A 20,254-nucleotide genomic window follows, 5' to 3' on the forward strand; every position below is an offset into this window, starting at 1 on the left:
ACTCCCCTCTTCCCTGGGTGGGGGAAGGGTACAGACTGAGGGTACAGACCAAGGGCGGATTCAGGAGTTAAGGCAAGGTGCATGGTGCCGGTATCGTCACTATCAGAAGAAATCTGCGGAACAAGGCGAGCTAGGGTGCCCCTAGCGTTAGGGACAGAGAATGAGCCCCTAATCCTGGTATACCTGGCAACAGAGTCGTGACACTAACCCTGTGGTTGCAAACCTGTCAGGTGTATAGTCTTATGGATATATTTCATTCATATGTATGTCAGGAGCCTTGACCAGCATATGTATAATCATATATGCGCAATGCTATGAACAATAACTTGAGATGCTGGATACCCGAATTTAGCACATTGAAGTGAATTTTACACTGTGCACAAATGGCAAATTTATACAAGCGGACTATATAGAGAGACAATGTAAAGAAATAAACAGCTCACCACTCTTATAATGGGTTCATCCAAGGCACTCGGCAGCTTGAGCAGAGCTTGTCAATATAATCCAACAAGAGAAAAGCCAGCACTCCGTCCTTCTTAAGAAACTCCATGTTTATTGTGAATACAGGTCATCAAACAAGTGACGCGTTTTAGAAGTAAACTTCCTTATTCATAGGTCAAATTTCAAATACCGTATATACTCGAGTATAAGCCGAGATTTTCCGCCCTTTTTTTAGGCTAAAAGTGCCCCTCTCTGCTTATACTCGAGTCATTGTCCCAGGGGGTCAGCGGGAGAGCCTCAGCTGTCACATCATACTCACGCTCCCGGCGTGGTCCCTGCTTCTCACTGACAAATGGTCTCCGGGTTCTGACAGCTTCTTCCAGTGTTGAGCGGTCACGTGGTACCGCTCATTAAAGTAATGAATATGGACGTGACTCCACTCCCATAGGGGTGGAGTCACATATTCATTACTTTAATGAGTGGTACCAGTGACCGCTCAACACTGGAAGAAGCTGCCAGCGCCCGGAGACCATCCTGCCGAGAGCAGGTGAATATGACGGGGGAGGGTGAGCATTCATTCGATATTCACCTGTCCCCGTTCCACCGCGGTGCTCAGTCTTCCGTTTTTTCTGGCTGTGACGTTCAGGTTAAAGGGCGCGATGACGTGTTTAGTGTGCGCGCTGCCCTCTGCCTGAACAGTCACTGTAGAGAGACGGGATGCTGAGGAGCAGCGGGCAGCGACGAGAGGTGAGTATGTCATTTTTAAAAAAAATTTTTTTTATTGCAGTAGATATACAGTACGGTTAATCATATCAGCATAAACTGCATCTTATGGGGCCATAATCAACTTTTATGCAGCATTACATGTGGCATATTTTTCTATGAAGCATCTTATGGGGCCATAATCAACCTTTATGCAGCATTACATGTGGCATATTTTTCTATGGAGCATCTTATGGGGCCATAATCAACCTTTATGCAGCATTACATGTGGGATATTTTCTATGGAGCATCTTATGGGGCCATAGTCAACTTTATGGAGCATTACAGGGGCCCATCATGAACTTTATGGAGCATTATATGGGCCCATCATGAACTTTATGGAGCATTATATGGGCCCATCATGAACTTTACGGAGCATTATATGGGCACATCATGAACTTTACGGAGCATTATATGGGCCCATCATGAACTTTATGGAGCATTATATGGGCCCATCATGAACTTTATGGAGCATTATATGGGCCCATCATAAACTGTATGGAGCATTATATGGGGCTCCTGATTCAATATGGATATTCAAAAACACTTAACCTACTGATGTCTCAATTAATTTTACTTTTATTGTTATCTATTTTTATTTTTAACATTTACCGGTAGCTGCTGCATTTTCCACCCTAGGCTTATACTCGAGTCATTACGTTTTCCCAGTTTTTTGTGGCAAAATTAGGGGTTTCGGCTTATACTCAAGTATATACGGTATAAGGAAATTTACACATCAGGGTTTGATGATCTGTGTTCAGAGATTATAGCACACATGAAATAAAGTTAAAATAAACACAGAGTTTCATGGCAGATGACAGACTATGAAATAAAATTCAGGGCAGCGCTGGAGTCCTGGGTTCAAATCCCCCAACATCTGCAAGGAGTTTGTATGTTTTCCCCGTGTTTGCGTGGGTTTCCTCCGGGTTCTCCGGTTTTCTCCCACATTCCAAAGACATACTGATCGGGAATTTAGATTGTGAGCCCCATCGGGGACAGCGATGATAATTTGTGCAAAACTGTAAAGCGCTGCGGAATAGGTTAGCGCTACATAAAAATAAAGATTATTATTATTCCTGCTGTAATTGGATGTCATCAGGAACAAACACGGGCAGATTCCTTAGGACTTGCTTTATGCATGCCAGTCAGAAACGGGCTTGTTGAAGTACAACACGGCCAACTCATTTGGAGGCACACACCATTAAATGAATTACGTGCATCTCTTCACTGGCGTGTGCCGCCACCAGAAATGTAATCCAGTCAGTACATTTGTGAAGTAAGTTATGACAGTAAAGTTCAGGAACTTTTCAGGAATTCAATTGCCAAATTATATGAAGAAAATATACCTATGTGCATTGCCCATTACACAAGAACAATAAGAGATCATGCATGCAAGTCCTGCATTCTATATTTACCCCAATAATGTTTTCTAGTAACAGAGTATTTCGAGATTTGGCTACATGGGCAGCTATTGTGGTGCCATATTCAACTGGTCCAGCAGGAGTAAGTTGTGTCTGTCCTCCCTTCGTTCCAGTAGGTGTGAACAAACATAGGGTCTGAAAGCAAAAATGAAGATCTGATTAATGAGAGATGGCAAGGTAACAAGACGTGTACATCATGCTGCTGATGTCTGACCTTTATTCTAAAGAAAGAGAAGTTGTCTGGCAGCAGCTTAAGCCAAGTTTACGCTCAGTTCCAGGTTTGATGATTGGTGACCACTTAATTGCCCGCTTAGCCAGGCTGATCACATTTTCTATACGTAAAGTAGCAAAAAACGATTATTTTTAAGCAAGCTCAAGATTTAACCTGATGAACGAGTGTTTTGCGCGCTCATCGGGTGATTGACAGCCTATTTACACTAGTCAGTGATTGGGACACAAACTTCCTAAGAACGCCCATTCACAATAATCAACCAGTGTAAAGGCATCTCATCTTCCCATCCCTATCTAGGCCACATGCACGCTCATACAAGCAGAGCATTCAATATGTGTGGTAATGGGGAGTGTCGGCTGAATAAAGCATTTTGGAGGGAAGAAAAGGCAATATGTTATTGCCGCCTAAAGTCTACAAAAGTGCTCAGTTTCTGCTTTGAATAAAATCTATTTCTATAGTGGGGAGGGGAGAATCTAACAAAATTAATAATCTATCAAACATTTTGAAAGATGAACATGTGCTTACTATCAGTGGATATACTATAATAATGTGCTTTTTGAGCAATAATAGTCATAAAGTATATAATTAACTTCTTAAATCCTTAAACAGAGGTAGGCCCAAAGCGCTTGGTATGTTCCTTCTGTTCTGTAAGCTAGCTTTTGAACTGGCACTATAATTGTATACATCTGCTCCTTTGACGTCAATGCTTTATACAAGTCTGGGCTATCCAGGGGTTCAGCTTCAAGGAATGTACAAAACAATCACGATGACAAATGGAGTTTCCCCTCACTTACTCCTACTCATGTTCTATCAGGTTCACTTTTCACATACACAAGTTTAAAAATTAAAGCTTACAATACATGTTGATTTTTCATGTTCGGAAAGATGCCAGAAAGCCAGAAAAAATAATCAAAAAAGTGTAGAACATTTCTGCTCTACCAAGGTTAGAATGTCTGAAGACCTATACAAGGCAGACCCACTGGTATCCATTGCAATAAATCACACTTCTGCTATAGTTTGCCACCTCGCTACGTACCTGGAAGGTTATGATCACACTGCAAGCATAGTGCGTTTTTATGGAAGTGGCAAGGGTCGTCTAAATTACTCATAGGCCCAGTTTACACTGCTTTGTACAGTATGTTCAGGGATTCAGCTGAATCCCCTCTAAATTGTGGGATTCACCAGACCGAGCCAAAGACTCCAAAAACACCAAGAGTTCAATTTCTGAAGGTGCCTGTTCAGACAGGAACAAAAACGTAGCAGACTACAAAAAAAGCAAAACACAATTAGCGTTCATTTGAACTCCGTCCGTGTCTTTGCAGCTTATGGCCTCAGTAGTTGTGTTTGAATACAGGTTTTGGCGGGATTCAGATGGAATCACCAGGAACTTCTACACTATATTCTTTATAGGGCAGACAATTTTGGCATGCGTATGGTTGATGCACTGGCATACCATTTAAAAACCTTGGAAAACATAGTCGGCTACACGTTCCATTAAGGTGCCATCCCCAACAAAAACTTATTTCTAACACCTAGGATATGTGCGATTTTTTATGCGTTTCTGGACGCGTGGAATTGCGTCGAATCCGGAGTGCGTTGTGCACACAATGTTAATGGGAAATTCAAAAATGCTGTGCACATGCTGCGGAAAAAAAATGCACTGATATTCATAGCCTGGGAAGGGGCCATGGGTATTACCCCCTTCCCAGGCTACAAATATTGGCCCCCGGCTTTCCCCCTCTGGCGCAGAAAATTGTGCGGGAGCCCACGCCATTCCCCCTTTTTTTTTTTTTAATTAAACATATTGTTCATTAATAAACATCGGGCTTGCTATTATATATCTATCTATATCTATCTATAAATATATCTAGGGATATATGATGGATATATCTATAGATATAACTATGGATATATCTATAGATATAACTATGGATATATCTATAGAGTTAGATATGGATATATCTATCTATCGATTTATTAATAGATACATAGATATAACGATCCATATATCTATCTACATTTATCCATAGATACAGTGCACAAAAATTTAAAATAAGCAATAAATTTCGTTCAACTTCACAATTGTGTGCCACTTGTTGTTGATTCTTCAATAAAAAAATTACATTTGGTATCTTTATGTTTGAAGCTTGATGTGGGGAAAAGGTTGAAAAATTCCAGGGGACCGAATACTTTCACAAGGCACCGTATATCTATCCATAGATATACCTATAGATAGATATATCTTTAGATAGATACTGTAGATAGATCTATGAATAGATCTATCTATCTCATTCCTTCTATCTATCCCATATCTATCTATCTACCTGTCTGTCTGTCTGTAATGGAGTGTGGGTTGGACAAATGTAAAAGAGGAGGTTGGACAAGAAATGACATCACAAATCTCTTTTTTTTTTTGTTCAATAATAGATCTTTATTTAGCTTTCAAAAACGCATACAAAAACGCATCAAATCCGCGCAAAAAACGCATGAAAAACACAGACAAATCCGCAACGTGTGCACATACCCTTAGATAATGGCTGACACATGTAATATGTACCATGCTACTGCTCTTCTTTCCTGCCGTTACTATAGTTTCGGACAACCTTGAGGATCATCAATCTACCGTATAGAGGACGTTCATGTGTCAATTATAAAACAACACACCCAGTGTTATGTACTGCTGGTGCGCTTACACATTGCAAGTTATTGTATGTGAGAACGCTGCAGAAGTAGACTTCAGCCCACTAGATGGCGATGAAAGGCTGCACTAAGGAGGGCTGCACTAAGGAGGGCTGCGCATATCATCTGTTGTAGAAAAATGGGTGACCTAAACCTTCTCATGACTACCATCCCCTAAAGATAAAGAAAAGCCACTTGGTTTCCAGTTTAAAGGGAAAACAGAAAAATAATACTGTGGAGTGAAATGTGAGAAGGGGAAAGCAGTTCTGTTTCTTGGATTGCATTTGTAGGTCATTCACCGTGCATTAGAAATGACATGTTAATGTTCCTCTCTAGGACAGTACCAAGATACCAAATATATACAGTGTTTTTTATGCAATGATACAGGAAAGATATATATCTTGGTAACGTGTTAGCCTGTTAGCCAGTAAATAGAAAAATATTTAGAATTGAGAGTCCTCAGTGGTTGATACCTTTTAATGGCTAACTGAAAAGATGGTAACAAATTGCAAGCTTTCGAGACTACACAGGTCTCACCATCAGACAAAGACTAAAAGAAATTCTGAAGAATCACATATTTATGCACAACATAGCACAGAAAAAAAAAACATGGATAAGATAGGTGACATGAAGCAGAATTACCATGAGTGATAAACAGTTATGTCCATAAATATTGGGCCAGTTCTTAGATAAGGAATGTTTTATTGTCCTCTGATTGGGGTTGGTTCTGTTGTGATGACCCCACATGGTCTGAGGGGCAAGTTCCATAGTTGATGTAAAAAAAGACATAAATCCATGTGACACATTCATTCCTGCAGTGAGACTGTCAAAGGTCGTCATCAGTTTATATTCCCATACTCTTCTGTCTCTCTTAGATTTGAAGCTACCTTTTAACACAAGTAATTTCATGTCCATAATGTTATGATTTGGGAGACAAAAATGTATTGCTACAGGTAGATCCATTCTTTTTTCTCTTATTGTGTGGCGGTGAGAATGCATTCTTGTTCTAAGCTTTTGCCTTGTCTCTCCCACATACAGACCCTCAGTTGGACATTTAGTACAAATAATTAAGTACACCACATCTTTTTGTAGTAAAAGGTTGTAATTTCCGTGCAGCTCCCCTTAGCACCTCCAGATTTGGATTGTAAGTAACTACTAGAGGTACCCGGTTATTTTCTTCTTCAGCTTTGTAATATAGCAGGTGATTCCTTGATATTCTAGTTGCTCTTGTAATCTGGTTTTCAATTGTTCTTGGATGGTAGCCCTGATTCAAAAAGGTCTTTCTGAGGCGACCAAGGTGTTCATCCCTGTCCATTGGGTTGAAACATATACGATTGTATCTGATGGCTTGGCTGTAGACAGCAGAGTTTTTTATGTGTTTTGGATGGAAACTGTCCCATTTAAGGTATGTTGGACGGTCGATTGGCTTCTGATACAGGGATGTCTCTATCTTATTGTTCTGCAGCTTAATGATGGTGTCCAAAAAGTTAATTTCAGTACAGGAGTAGTTGAGTGTCAAGTTGATGGTTGGATGAAATTGATTAAACTGTTCATGGAACATATTTAGCTGTGGCTCAGACTCCGTCCAGATGATTAAAATGTCATCAATGTAGCGGTAGTAGGCCAGAAGCCTGATGGAACATGAGGACAAAAAGTCGCTTTCAAGCGTGGCAATGAAAAGATTTGCATACTATGGGGCCATTTTACTTCCAATTGCTGTGCCAGTCTCCTGTAGACAGATCTTCTTGTCAAATTCAAGGTAATTGTGGGTGAGGATGAATTTTATAAGTTTCACCACAGAATTTGCATCAGTCCGTGTTTTTTCCAGGAAGAATTTGCAGGCATTTAATCCATCCTGGTGTGGGATATTGGAGTACAAAGATTCCACACCCATGGTGGCCAGGATGGTTCCTTCTGGTAGAGGTACTATTGCTGATAGTTTATTCAATAGGTCAGTTGTGTCCTGAATGAAGCTGGGTGTATCCTTAACCAGGGGTGTAAAAATACCCTCTACCCATCCAGATACCTGCTCAGTAAGGATGTCCACACATGAAATAATTGGTCTTCCTGGATTTCCAGATTTGTGGATTTTGGGAAGCATGTAGAATATACATTACAAAGCTAAAGAAGAAAATAACCGGGTACCTCTAGTAGTTACCTACAATCCAAATCTGAAGGTGCTAAGGGGAGCTGCATGGAAATTACAATCTTTACTACAAAAAGATGCCCGATTACAATCCATTTTTCCAGACCCCCACTACTGTGTTTTAGGCAGCCCCCAAAACTAAGAAGCATCATTCTCAAGAGCTCCCTGTCCTCTCCAACAGCTGCAGGTACCTTTCCTTGCAATCACAAAAACTGTAAAACCTGTCCATTTTTAATGACCACGGACAAGATAAAGATCCCGAATTCACATCAGGACTACAAGATCCCAGGTACTTTCAGCTGCGACACTTCTAATGTGGTGTACTTAATTATTTGTACTAAATGTTCAACTGGGGGTCTTTATGTGGGGGAGACAGGGCAAAGCTTAGAACAAGAATTAATTCTCACCACCACACAATAAGAGAAAAAAGAATGGATCTATCTGTGGCAATACATTTTTGTCTCCCAAATCATAACACTATGGACATGAAATTACTTGTGTTAAAAGGTAGCTTCAAATCTAAGAGAGACAGAAGAGTCTGGGAATATAAACTGATAACGACCTTTGACAGTCTCACTGCAGGAATGAATGTGTCACATGGATTTATGTCTTTTTACATCAACTAAGGAACTTGCCCCTCAGACCATGTGAGGTCATCATAACAGAACCAACCCCAATCAGAGGACAATAAAACATTCCTTATCTAAGAACTGGCCCAATATTTATGGACATAACTGTTTATCACTCATGGTAATTCTGCTTCATGTCACCTATCTTATCCATGTTTTTTTTCTGTGCTATGTTGTGCATAAATATGTGATTCTTCAGAATTTCTTTTAGTCTTTGCCTGATGAAGAGACCTGTGTAGTCTCAAAAGCTGGCAATCTGTTACCATCTTTTCAGTTAGCCATTAAAAGGTATCAACCACTGAGGACTCTCAATTCTAAATATTTTTTTATGCAATGCTAATTTTAACCCTTTCGCTGCTAGGGGCTTCTAGACATTTTGCACCTCTGGTAGCCAGGATAATTTTCACATTTTTGTTGTATGCAAATTAAATCACAATAACTATATAATAAACTGATAACTCCCAATATCTACATGTTTTCAGAAAGTGACACATTGATACTCAGCAATTTATACACGCAAGCACATTCATGCAATTTTATGCCAAATTGAATTTTTTTGAAAAATAAAAAAAAAGAATAATTAATATGAAACGTCCGTGATTGGCACCTGTATCATATAATACCTATATTGTGTGACTTCACAGAAAAATTAAAAAATCACCATTACTGGTGTTGGGGGAATATATGGAATGAGCTATGGGGTATAAGAGGCTAATGGCCGTGTAGTCAATGGGAGGTATGTGTCGCAGAGATGGCTCCTGCCTACAATGCAACCCGTAGTATTTTGCTTTAATGCACGGTAGCAGCAAGACGTCGTTTAGTGCACCTGGGTCCGGGTTGCGGGTAGCTATGAGATGGGCAGGTCTGGCTACCCACATACCTCACCTGTGGGTGTGGTTGCAGCCTACATAATGGAGGCTGTTGTTTGACACATGATCTGTGTGCAGAGAGGGAGAAGCCTTCCTGTGTATGGGGCTCCAGACTGAGCCTGCGTGCTGGACATTGCCCAGCCAGTGTGTCCACAGGCCTGAGGGATCAGAATCCTGCTAAGGACATTTGTGTTGTTTTGCCTGCTCTAAAGGCCATGAACTTTTTGTTGTTGCTGCCGGGATCATGAAGCAAACCCACATGGACTTTTAAGAGAATGTGTCTCCTGTCTTCCTCCTATCGCACCTGAGTATGAAACCCTTACAGGGGATAACATCCTGTTGGATTACCGCCTCCCCCATTCTACTGAGTGAACTTGAATCTTCTACTTTCTAAGTAATGCATACTTGGAAGAAAAAGGTTAAACAACATTGGTTTGTGTCTCAATATTTTGAGACTTACCGTATTAGACCAATGGAACCATGAGAGGGCTATTTTTGTGTGAAGCAAGGCGTGTCTACTGGCACTAGGAGCACTTGTCAGGTGTGCTTGCATGGCACAGGAAGATATCTGCTGGCAAATGCCCAGAAGGGTTTAAACTTACCCGTTTCATGGACAAAGACATATGCAATGTTATGACCGCTTGCTGATGTGAAAATATTCAGGCAAGAGTAGTATTCCTACTATTATAAAGCAGCAGATTTAAGAAGCAATCATTACATTTGTTTACTAAATCTGTGTATATGACATATAATGTAGTGTGTATGTTAATATACCCTAGTATCCTGCGCCATTCTGCTCCTCTTAATGACACCACAACTGAAGAGCAGTGATGTCACTGAGGGAAGGAGCAGAACGCCGCTGGACACCATAGAAGGTGGTGGTTGGCTGAGGATATTAACATACACACTATATTACGTGTTTATATACACCATGTTCCAAATTATTATGCAAATGATATTTTTCTTGGATTTTCCTAAATGGTCGGTGCAAATGACAGTCAGTCTAATAAAAGTCATCACCCGTTAGAGCGAATTTTATTGAAGAAACCTCCCAATGATAACGGTATAATCTCCAAAATGAAAAAAAACTCAAAATGCACTGTTCCAAATTATTAGGCACAGTAGAATTTCTAAACATTTGATATGTTTTAAAGAACTGAAAATGCTCATTTGTGGAATTTGCAGCATTAGGAGGTCACATTCACTGAGCAAAAAAGCTATTTAACGCCAAAACATCCCAACAGGCCAAGTTACATGTTAACATAGGACCCTTCTTTGATGTCACCTTCACAATTCTTGCATCCATTGAACTTGTGAGTTTTTGGAGAGTTTCTGCTTGTATTTCTTTGCATGAAGTCAGAATAGCCTCCCAGAGCTGCTGTTTTGATGTGAACTGCCTCCCACCCTCATAGATCTTTTGCTTGATGATACTCCAAAGGTTCTCTATCGGGCTGACGTCAGGGGAAGATGGTGGCCACACAATATGTTTACCTACTTTTATGCCCATGGCAGCCAATGACTCAGAGGTGTTCTTTGCAGCATGAGATGTGCATTGTCATGCATGAAGATGATTTTGCTCCTGAAGGCACGTTTCTGCTTTTTATACCATGGAAGAAAGTTGTCAGTCAGAAACTCTATATACTTTGCAGAGGTCATTTTCACACCTTCAGGAACCTTAAAGGACCCTACCAGCTGTTTCCCCATGATTCTGGCCCAAAACATGACTCCTCCACCTCCTTGCTGAGGTCGCAGCCTTGTTGGGACATGGTGGCCATCCACTACTCCCTCTGGACCATCTGGGGTTGCTCGACACTCATTACTAAACAAAACTGTTTGAAAATTAGTCTTCATGTATGTCTGGGCCCACTGCAACTGTTACTTCTTGTGAACACTGCTTAGGGGTGGCCGAATAGTAGGTTTATGAACCAAAGCAAGCCTTTGAAGGATCCTACACCTTGAGGTTCGAGGGACTCCAGAGGCAGCAGCAGCTTCAAATATCTGCTGCTGGTTTGTAATGGCTTTTTAGTATCTTAATTCGATGAACTTGCCTGGCAGAAACCTTCCTCATTATGCCTTTATCAGCATGAACACGTCTGTGCTCAGATTCAGCCACAAATCTAACAGTACGATGATCACGCCTGAGTTTTCGGGAAATATCTAATGTTTTCATCCCTTGACCAAGGCATTGAGTTATTTGATGCTTTTCGGCAGAAGAGAGATCCTTTTTATTTCCCATATTACTTGAAAACTGTGGCCTGCTTAATAATGTGGAACATCATTTTTAAGAAGTTTTCCTTTTTAAGGGAACCTGTCACCTCCAAAATCGAAGATGAGCTAAGCCCACCAGAATCAGGGGCTTATCTACAGCATTCTGTAATGCTGTAGATAAGCCCCCGATGTATCCTGAAAGATGAGAAAAAGAGGTTAGATTATACTCACCCAGGGGTGGTCCTGCTGCGGTTCGGTCCAATGGACGTCGCGGTCCAGTCCATCGCCTCCCATCTTCCTACAATGATGTCCTCTTCTTGTATTCACGTTGCGGCTCCGGCGCAGGTGTACTTTGTCTGCCCTGTTGAGGGCAGTGCAAAGTACTGCAGTGCGTAGGTGCCGGGAAAGGTCAGAGAGGCCCAGCACCTGCGCACTGCTGTACTTTGCTCTGCCCTCAACAGGGCAGAAAGTACGCCTGCGCCGGAGCCTCAGCATGAAGACAAGAAGAGGACATCATCCTATGAAGATAGGAGGACTCGGACCGGACCGCAACACCCATCGGATCGGACCGCCCCCCAGGTGAGTATAATCTAACCTTTTTCTCTCATCTTTCAGGATACATCGGGGGCTTATCTACAGCATTACAGAATGCTGTAGATAAGCCACTGATGCTGGTGGGCTTAGCTCATCTTCGATTTTAGGGGGGACAGGGGGAACGGAGAACTGTTTGGCTCTTGGCGAAAAGTTATCATAGAATAGTTTGTGGACTCCCTTAAGTGCCAGTGGAGGAGAATCTCCATTATTAGCCCATTTTGGAAATTACACCCCTCTGCGAATTTATTTACAGATGTAGTGACGATTCTGAGTCCACGATTGTTTTCCAGAAACAGGCAGCAGCGGATGTTGCTGAATGAACATTGCAAATCTACCAGTGTAGTGCCCATACTGCTGTAGACATGCACCTACAGCTCTGGCAAAAATTAAGAGACCACTGCAAAATTGTCAGTTTATCTGATTTTTCTCTTTATAGGTATATTTTTGAGTAAAATGTAAATTGTTCTTTTATTCTATAAACGTCTGACAACATGTCTCTGAATTTCCAAGCAATACTTTTTGTATTTTTTTCTCACAAAGAAAAATGGTCTAAATAAAAAACAAAACAAACCAGTGCTTTCAGACCTCAAATAATGCAAAGAAAACAAGTTCATAATAATTTAGAAACAACAATACTAATAATTTACCTCATGAAGAGTTCAGAAATCAATATTTTGTGGAATAACCATGATTTTTAATCACAGCTTTCATGCGTCTTGGCATGCTTTCCACCAGTCTTTCACACTGCTTCTGGCGCAAAAATCTAAGCAGTTCTTCTTTGTTTGATGGCTTGTGACTATCCGTCATCCCCTTGATTACATTCCAGAGGTTTTCAATAGGGTTCAGGTCTGGAGATTGGGCTGCCCATGACAAGGTTTTGATGTGGTGGTCTCTTAATTTTTGCCAGAGCTGTATATATTAAAAGGGCTTTCATTCCTACAGAAATGCACACTATAGCAAAAAACACTAAAACACTAGCTTTAAACAGCTTTAGAATAAATCAAGGTACAATGGGCAGGATATTCCTAAAAGTCATTGAAAAGCAGGATGGCTAAGACAGCAAATTGAGATTTTAAAAATTTCTAATTACATTTTTTCATGTTTTTTATTCAGATATTATCCTGAAAGTATTCAAAAATTGTATGTATTGATAAAACTATAACCCTTAGGCCTCATTGGCACATACATGTTTAAAGACATAAGTAGAAAAATTGTACCAGTGTCATCAGTGTTTTGGATTAGTGCATCAGTGTACTGTCCGTGTGTCCGTTCTTACCCATCAGTGTACGGTCCGTGTGTCCGTTCTAACCTATCAGTGTACGGTCCGTGTGTATATATATAATTTTTTTTTTTTTTTACTTATTATCAATTCTACAAATGGCGGTTTAAAGGTGTAAATCAAAATACTGCCCCTAAAAAAATATATTTATCTCCTCCAAAAAGGAACCAAAAAAAAAAATCCCTGACGAAGGAACTTGATTCCGAAACGCGCGTCGGGGTGCGCGTTATTGAGACTTAGCGGCTCTTAACAGTATATCCCCCTATTTTTACTTAATGACACTTTCAAGCACAATGCACCGTGCACTTTTAATATGCTTGTAAGGCACTTTGTTTACTCTAGCACATGTGTACTTTAGCCTTTATTTTTAATTGTGGCCCTTATAATTGGTTCTGATATTGATTATTTTTATATTTTATCTAAGTCACTAATTTATTTTCTACTGTGCACTTTAAATTACCTTTAGCCTACATGTGAGGCTCACATTTGATTTGATATTTTTTTTGCATTTTTTTTGTGCCTTTTTGGAAGAGAGAAATATATTTTTTAGGGGTAGTATTTTGATTTACACCTTTAAACAGACATTTGTAGAAATCGGTCTTTTTACGTATACGTAGGATTATTTATTATATTTATCTTGTTTCTATGCCAAAACACACACACATATATACAATATATATGTATATATACCTATCTCTTGGTACGTGCACATTTTTATTGTGCCATTCTATTGTCATTTTTTAATTTTTACTTTTACTGAATAAAGATATATCTTCTTATAATATATTCTATGTCTGGAATTTTTTGGTTTCGCCATGTTTAGATTTTTAAATAGTTTCCTCCTTTGAGTGGTTTCCACTCTTTTTTTCAGTACACCACTGTGATTTTATGGTAATTGATTATACATATAGATTTAAATCATTTATAAAATATAATTCCGTAAGGTGTTACTGTTGTGTTTATCTAACATGTACAAGCATACAAATATATACAGGAATACATAACACTTACATTATTGCATTCTCCAAGGAAATATAGTGCAAATCCATCAGCTTTTGTTGCTGTAAGAGAGACAGAGTAAGCAAGATATAGTATAGCTAAAAAGTGACAAAGCAGCATGACAATAGGGCATGACCCGGGCAATAAACCTTGTACATAGTATGGTGTTGCTCACTTGGCTGCTGCGCCGTGAGCTGGAATAAAACCAGCTGTAAATGCAATTGGTACAAAGGGATATGCGGATAATCCTGCTGCGCTGGTGGTCAAGAATATATTCAATGGAGATGGTGGTGTTGAAAGTTTGTTCAACTCTGAAATGTGCTGATTAATAAGATTGCTCTTTGTTCATCAGGAAAAAAACACAATGCTAAATAAAACTACTTTGTGCAACACCACCATTATCAGTATATCCCTTTGTATTATGTCACTTAAAAGTAATCTACAATACAGAACAGGTAATCGCTATTACCTCCTAATATGTAGTAGGCCATAAACCACCAAGCATTAATATAAATCACAAAGCTTGTTATAAATTCCAAACAAATTATAAACGAACTGGAAACAAAATATTCAAAACGTTAAAAGCTATGGAGGAGACATGGAAGAAGGCAAGGAGAGGAGGAGGGTCCCATAGGACATGAGGAGCATAGAAAAGAGTCACCGAGACATGCAACAGCAACAGTAAGAGGTAAATGTAACCTAATCAGTGCCAAGTGCTTTTTGAAAATCACCCCTTAGAAAAAGCAGGCACGCGAAACGTGCGTCAAGGGCCGCAAGGAGGGTTTCAGTGGTCTGGAGATGTTATGGGTAAGCAAGTGATAATGCAGCAGCTCATATATTTAATGTGCATGGTGAAGTACCTAACCATTAAGGACTTAGCACTGATTAGGTGACATGTACCTCTTCCTGATGCATGTCTCGGTGACTCTTTTCTATTCTTTCCCATGTCCTATCAGACCCTCCTACTCTCTTTGCCTTCTTCCATGCCTCCTCCATAGATTTTGCATCCAGTACGTTTTTAATTTGTTTGAAATTTATAATAAACTGGTCTTTTTGGCATGGTGGTTTATGGCTTACTACATTTTTTCCTCTTGGTGATGTAATGCTTATGGGAGTTATCCACTACTCTAGTTTTGCCTCTTTATACGTAGGGAGAACAGTACATTGGGGTCTTTGGATATGTTCTCAGCCTGGTTACGAAATTTGTGCTATATAAATATCGTTTTAGCCTTTACTAATATGTAGGTCTAGGCGAGTGGAGAATACTGCAGTCTCTGCATTCACACACATTTAGGGGCCGACTCATTAAGACTTGATGGGGTAAAATGCGACAGATTCCAATTGCATGAAAGGACTGGCATAAAAACGCCAGACGTTGCAAAATTAACTTCACGTTAAGCAAATATTTAGCGACTTGTTAAAGTGTGGCGAAAAACACTTTGATGAATCGGCCCCTTCCAACATGTTTCTAGAACACAGACATGTGAACGTAGACTGCTTTTTTCAAGCATTGAACCCATATCCTTTATCAACTTATCCATTGTGCAATAACATAGGGGAGGCATGTAAAATCTCGATCTCAACAACATAGATTCTGTTTTGGACTACGTGAAGAGGCAGAAGCATTTGTGTGATCCTACATACATAGAAGATCTATGTTTGTTCTCCAAGATGTTTGGAACAACCTCCCTCCCGAGTGCTTTCAAAAACTGTGTACAAATGTATCTAGGAAAAGTGATGCGGCCTTGGGCACAAAGGGCAGTCACACTAAATTAAATACTGATTTGTTTTACATTTTGCTTTTGTTCCTTAACTTTATATTATAATAATCGTATATTAATCCACCCTTTTCACAGCCCATATCTTCTCAAAAGACTCCCAATTATCTTAAAGAAACCCGATCAGCACTGAAAACAATACCAGAGGCTATAGGGACAGTAAGACTTTTCTCAAATACATGTCATTAGCAAATCAAATTGTTTTCAATATTATATGGACTTTTATAACAACTAGCGTGAAGGTAGAAGAGTGCCAGTCTCTGGGAGCCATCAACTGTGATTCTAAATCTTATGCTCAAATCGGACATGATTCAGAGGAAAGTCATTAATTTACCATTTTGTGGAGGCATTGGTCCATGGAATACAATGGGTGAATCAACTCGCCCAGTTTCTTATAAAGTCGCTTCAACAGATTGACAGTCATTATTTCACAAATGCATGTCAATAGGGAGTGAAACAGTAACTTAAGTCAGGTGATCATGATCCTCACTTCTAATCAAGAGACTGAACTTTACTTCATATTGAATATCGCTTATTAGCAATGGAAAAAAAATCCACTATGTATTCTGCAGTCCTAATAAAAGTAGGAGTATAGTTGCTTGGAAAGGGTTCATCTGCGGAAGGGGGACATGGCTCTTTAAGGTTTAATATGCTAAATGGAGGACATAGCTGCTTGTAAAGGGCTAATCTGTCTCTTATTACACACTGTGCAGAGCCAACAGCAGCCATACCATACAGAAGAAAAGGCTGTGGGATTGACCTTTATTGCTGCTCTAGAATATACTAGAATCCATCTTACATTGTTTCTAACACAAGTACAAAATTACATCCAGCATGAAGATAGCAGACATCTTCTCTGTGTTTATATCCTAACACTCAGGTCTTCCCCAGAGTGGCATCTCAGCTCCAAAGCAGGAAATCGCACAGAGCTGTCAAAATAGGGACACATTGAAAAATCCTATTTCTTGCTCTTCATTTTTCTAATTAAACTGTAAATATATTAAAAATGTTTTAGAATTTGGTCTTTTACTCCATGAGGTTTACAGGTGTCCAAATACTGCGCACAAATGCCACTGGTGATTAGGAAATACTGTATGTAAAAGTATTAATTTGCTAAAATGTCCACAATTTAATACATGGTTGACATATATTAGATGCTCTACCTGTTTTGATAATATCACTTAATTCATAGAGAAGTAATTTGTTGTCTCCGCCAGCATCTAGCCGTTGTTCCATGTAACTGTTTAATTCGTACACAACGCCTTGCATATTTGTATCCTGGTACTGCTGAAGGAAGAAAGGAAGCACTGTTACAACATGCTCACATACATAGATTCTATCAACAATTGCTGAAAGTTATCCAACCCAATTAGATGGCATTTTACTGAAATGCCGACCTAAACGGACTTCTCCCTGGTGAAAGGTGTACAAGATTGGGCTAACCTCTTAGTGATGGGGACATTTTTTTTTCTTCATGACCATTGTAATTACAGGGGTTGTTCCATGAACAAGGTAGATTTTTAATCAATATATCTTGGAGTAATAATAAGTTCCACAATTGGATGTGTTTAAATAAAATGTTCCTGTGCTGAGATTATCTTATAAATGTGCCCCTGCTGTGTACTGTGTAATGGCTGTGTCTGACCATGCAGGAACATGGTCTGATCACACCACAGCTCCTGGGCAGGGGAGGAAGTAAGAGTATACAGACAGGACAGCATGGGACCACAGCTGATGCTTTTTTGTGAGGCAACACATGTCTAAAAACAGGAAAAATGTTTTACCTAATAGAAAGAATTATTTGTGACCTCATGCTGTCCTGTCTGTATACTTCCTTTTGCCTCCCGTGCCCAGAATCTGTGGTATGATCAGACCATGTGCCTGTATAGTTGTATAGTTGTCCTCCATGTATATGTGGCTATAAAGCAAACAAACTACAGAAAACTCCAATGGAAAAACTTTATGCACAGCCAAGATAACATTTAAAATATAATACATTTTATTAACGACATGACATAAAAACCAGATAAAAACTGAAGTGAGAAAAATATCACCAGTACAGACAAAAAGGTGGGTACACCCGGACAGAAAATGTAAAAAAAATTCCTCTGAATCAGATCTCCTTTATAGGTATAATCCGCTAATAAGAACCGTGAGTAGATGTAAATCTAATGTACATTTGTATACATGTATGCCTCATGTGAGTACAGTAGTTATCAGATATACATACATACAGTGGTGAAAATATAGCAATCCAAAATCATATCAAGGAGAAAATGCCATCAGTATATAAGAATGTAGTACAAATACAGGTAGGTGGGAGAGTCACAGTCACAACACCGGGTAGGATAGGAAAAAGGCAAAGTTGCAACAGACAAGATAATATTGAAGTATAGATGAGTAAACTCCGATGTTTGTAACTGACTCAACCAAGTACCTATTAGAGAGCTGAGGCCAAAGACACGGTAGGTATAATTACCTTAGGGTTAGTAACCGGGGACCCATCACACCCGACAAGTGTTACGTTATGAAATGCTTCGTTCAGGGGTCAAACGATGAAGCAGTTATGAAGCAGATATGATTTTGGATTGCGATATTTTCCCAACTGTATGTATATCTGATAACTACTGTACTCACGTGAGGCATACATCTATATTTCTAGATTGCGATATTTTCACAACTCTATGTATATTTGATAACTACTGAGGCATACATGTATACAAATGTCCATTGGTTATTTACATCTATTCACGGTCCTTATTAGTGGAGTATACCTACTGTATAAAGGAGATCTCTGATTCACAGGATTTTTTACATTTTCTATCCGGTTGCACCCACCTTTTTGTCTGCACCAGTGGTATTTTTCTCACTTTTTACCTTTTTTATGTCAGGTCTTTAATAAAATGTATTAGATTTTAAAGTTTATCTTGGCCGTGCATAAAGTTTTTCCTTGGGAGTTTTCATGTTCCTGTACGGTCAGACACAACCACTACACAGTACACAGCAGGGGGCACATTTATAAGATTATCTCCGCACAGGAAAAAAATTTTTAATACATCCAAATGTGGAATTTATTTTTATTCCCAGATCTATTGTCTATTGATTAATTGATTAACATGCACTTTATTTGTTGGACAACCCCTTTAAGTGTTAGTGGTAAATTTAGGTCAATATGCTTCGAGTGTTTTTTTTTTTTTTTTTTTTAAACCAGTTCAAGCACGGGCCATTTACCCCATTCCTAACCAGACACATTTTTAGGGCATTTAATTTCATACATGTGGTTTAAAAAGCTATTTTTTTTCGCATACTCAAGTAATTTTGGCACTTTTTTTTCCATGATACATGGAGCTGCATTTAGATTATAGTCACTATTTTTTGCACCAATATCGCCTGATTTATCAGCAAAACAAAGGAAATAAACATCTTAGTTGTAAAAAAATGATGGGAAAAGCAAAGAATTACCAAAACACACTTAAAAGTGGTTTCAAAATCTATAACAAATAGTTTTATATATAATTGGACACTTTACCGGGGGCAGGGTTGGAAACAACAATTTTTTTTTGTTTTTTATTTTTTGACAGTGATCGAGATGGCACATACTAATAAACCATCTCTGCTTTCTCTATGTGTCCACCAGCTGTCAGACACCTGGAACCTCGCTCTGGCAACTACACGATCGCATGTAGCTGTGCTACTATGCAGTGACGTTTTAGGATGTCACTGCAGAATCGGAGCAGGTTCCAGTTGGATGTTTAAAGGCAATGGGTGTTTTTTCCACTCTTTGCCTTGTAGTATGATGAAAGATACCATACTACTACTGTTACTACAACCACAGGTAATAAACAAATTGAAGGAAAACTTCACATTTAAATGGCAGACCGATGACTATCAGCTATTTGGGCATTTGCATCTCTTCTGACCTTTCCAGGTTGTTTACTCCAAATTTTAAAATCTTCTTGTCTAGATTAGATAAAAGACCTTACTTTATGAATTCTCTTGGTTTGGAAGGATCAGTATTGCTAAAATGACATGTCTACCCAGATTGCTCTACCTTTTCTAGACTATTCCATTACATATTTCTTCTCCTCTTTTGGCACAGAATTCATAATTGCTCAAGATATTTGCTCGCTCTCTATCCCCTCCCTGCCCTGGATTTGGCCCCTAATTACCCGACATAGGCATGTTCCATTGTCTTTCAGTGTACTCCACACTCAAAG

The 20,254-nt window shown here is 39.3% G+C and overlaps 1 protein-coding gene across 3 annotated transcripts in view; it reads right to left on the reverse strand.

The window, feature by feature from the left end:
• The window catches only part of PDE10A (phosphodiesterase 10A), a 519,247-nt gene that overhangs the window by 51,957 nt on the left and 447,036 nt on the right, over positions 1-20,254 (reverse strand). For 2 of the 3 annotated variants that reach the window (XM_077289173.1, XM_077289175.1), the window contains exons 4-6: positions 17,201-17,324; positions 14,272-14,321; positions 2,619-2,759 (exon numbers count right to left, since the gene is read on the reverse strand). In XM_077289173.1, coding sequence (XP_077145288.1) covers positions 2,619-2,759; positions 14,272-14,321; positions 17,201-17,324 — 315 coding nt within the window. The remainder of the gene's footprint in view (positions 1-2,618; positions 2,760-14,271; positions 14,322-17,200; positions 17,325-20,254) is intronic. The other variant, XM_077289174.1, reaches the window with a different exon arrangement.

This window comes from Ranitomeya variabilis, chromosome 2 (genome assembly GCF_051348905.1).
Source record: "Ranitomeya variabilis isolate aRanVar5 chromosome 2, aRanVar5.hap1, whole genome shotgun sequence".
Classification (NCBI taxonomy): Eukaryota; Metazoa; Chordata; class Amphibia; order Anura; family Dendrobatidae; genus Ranitomeya; species Ranitomeya variabilis.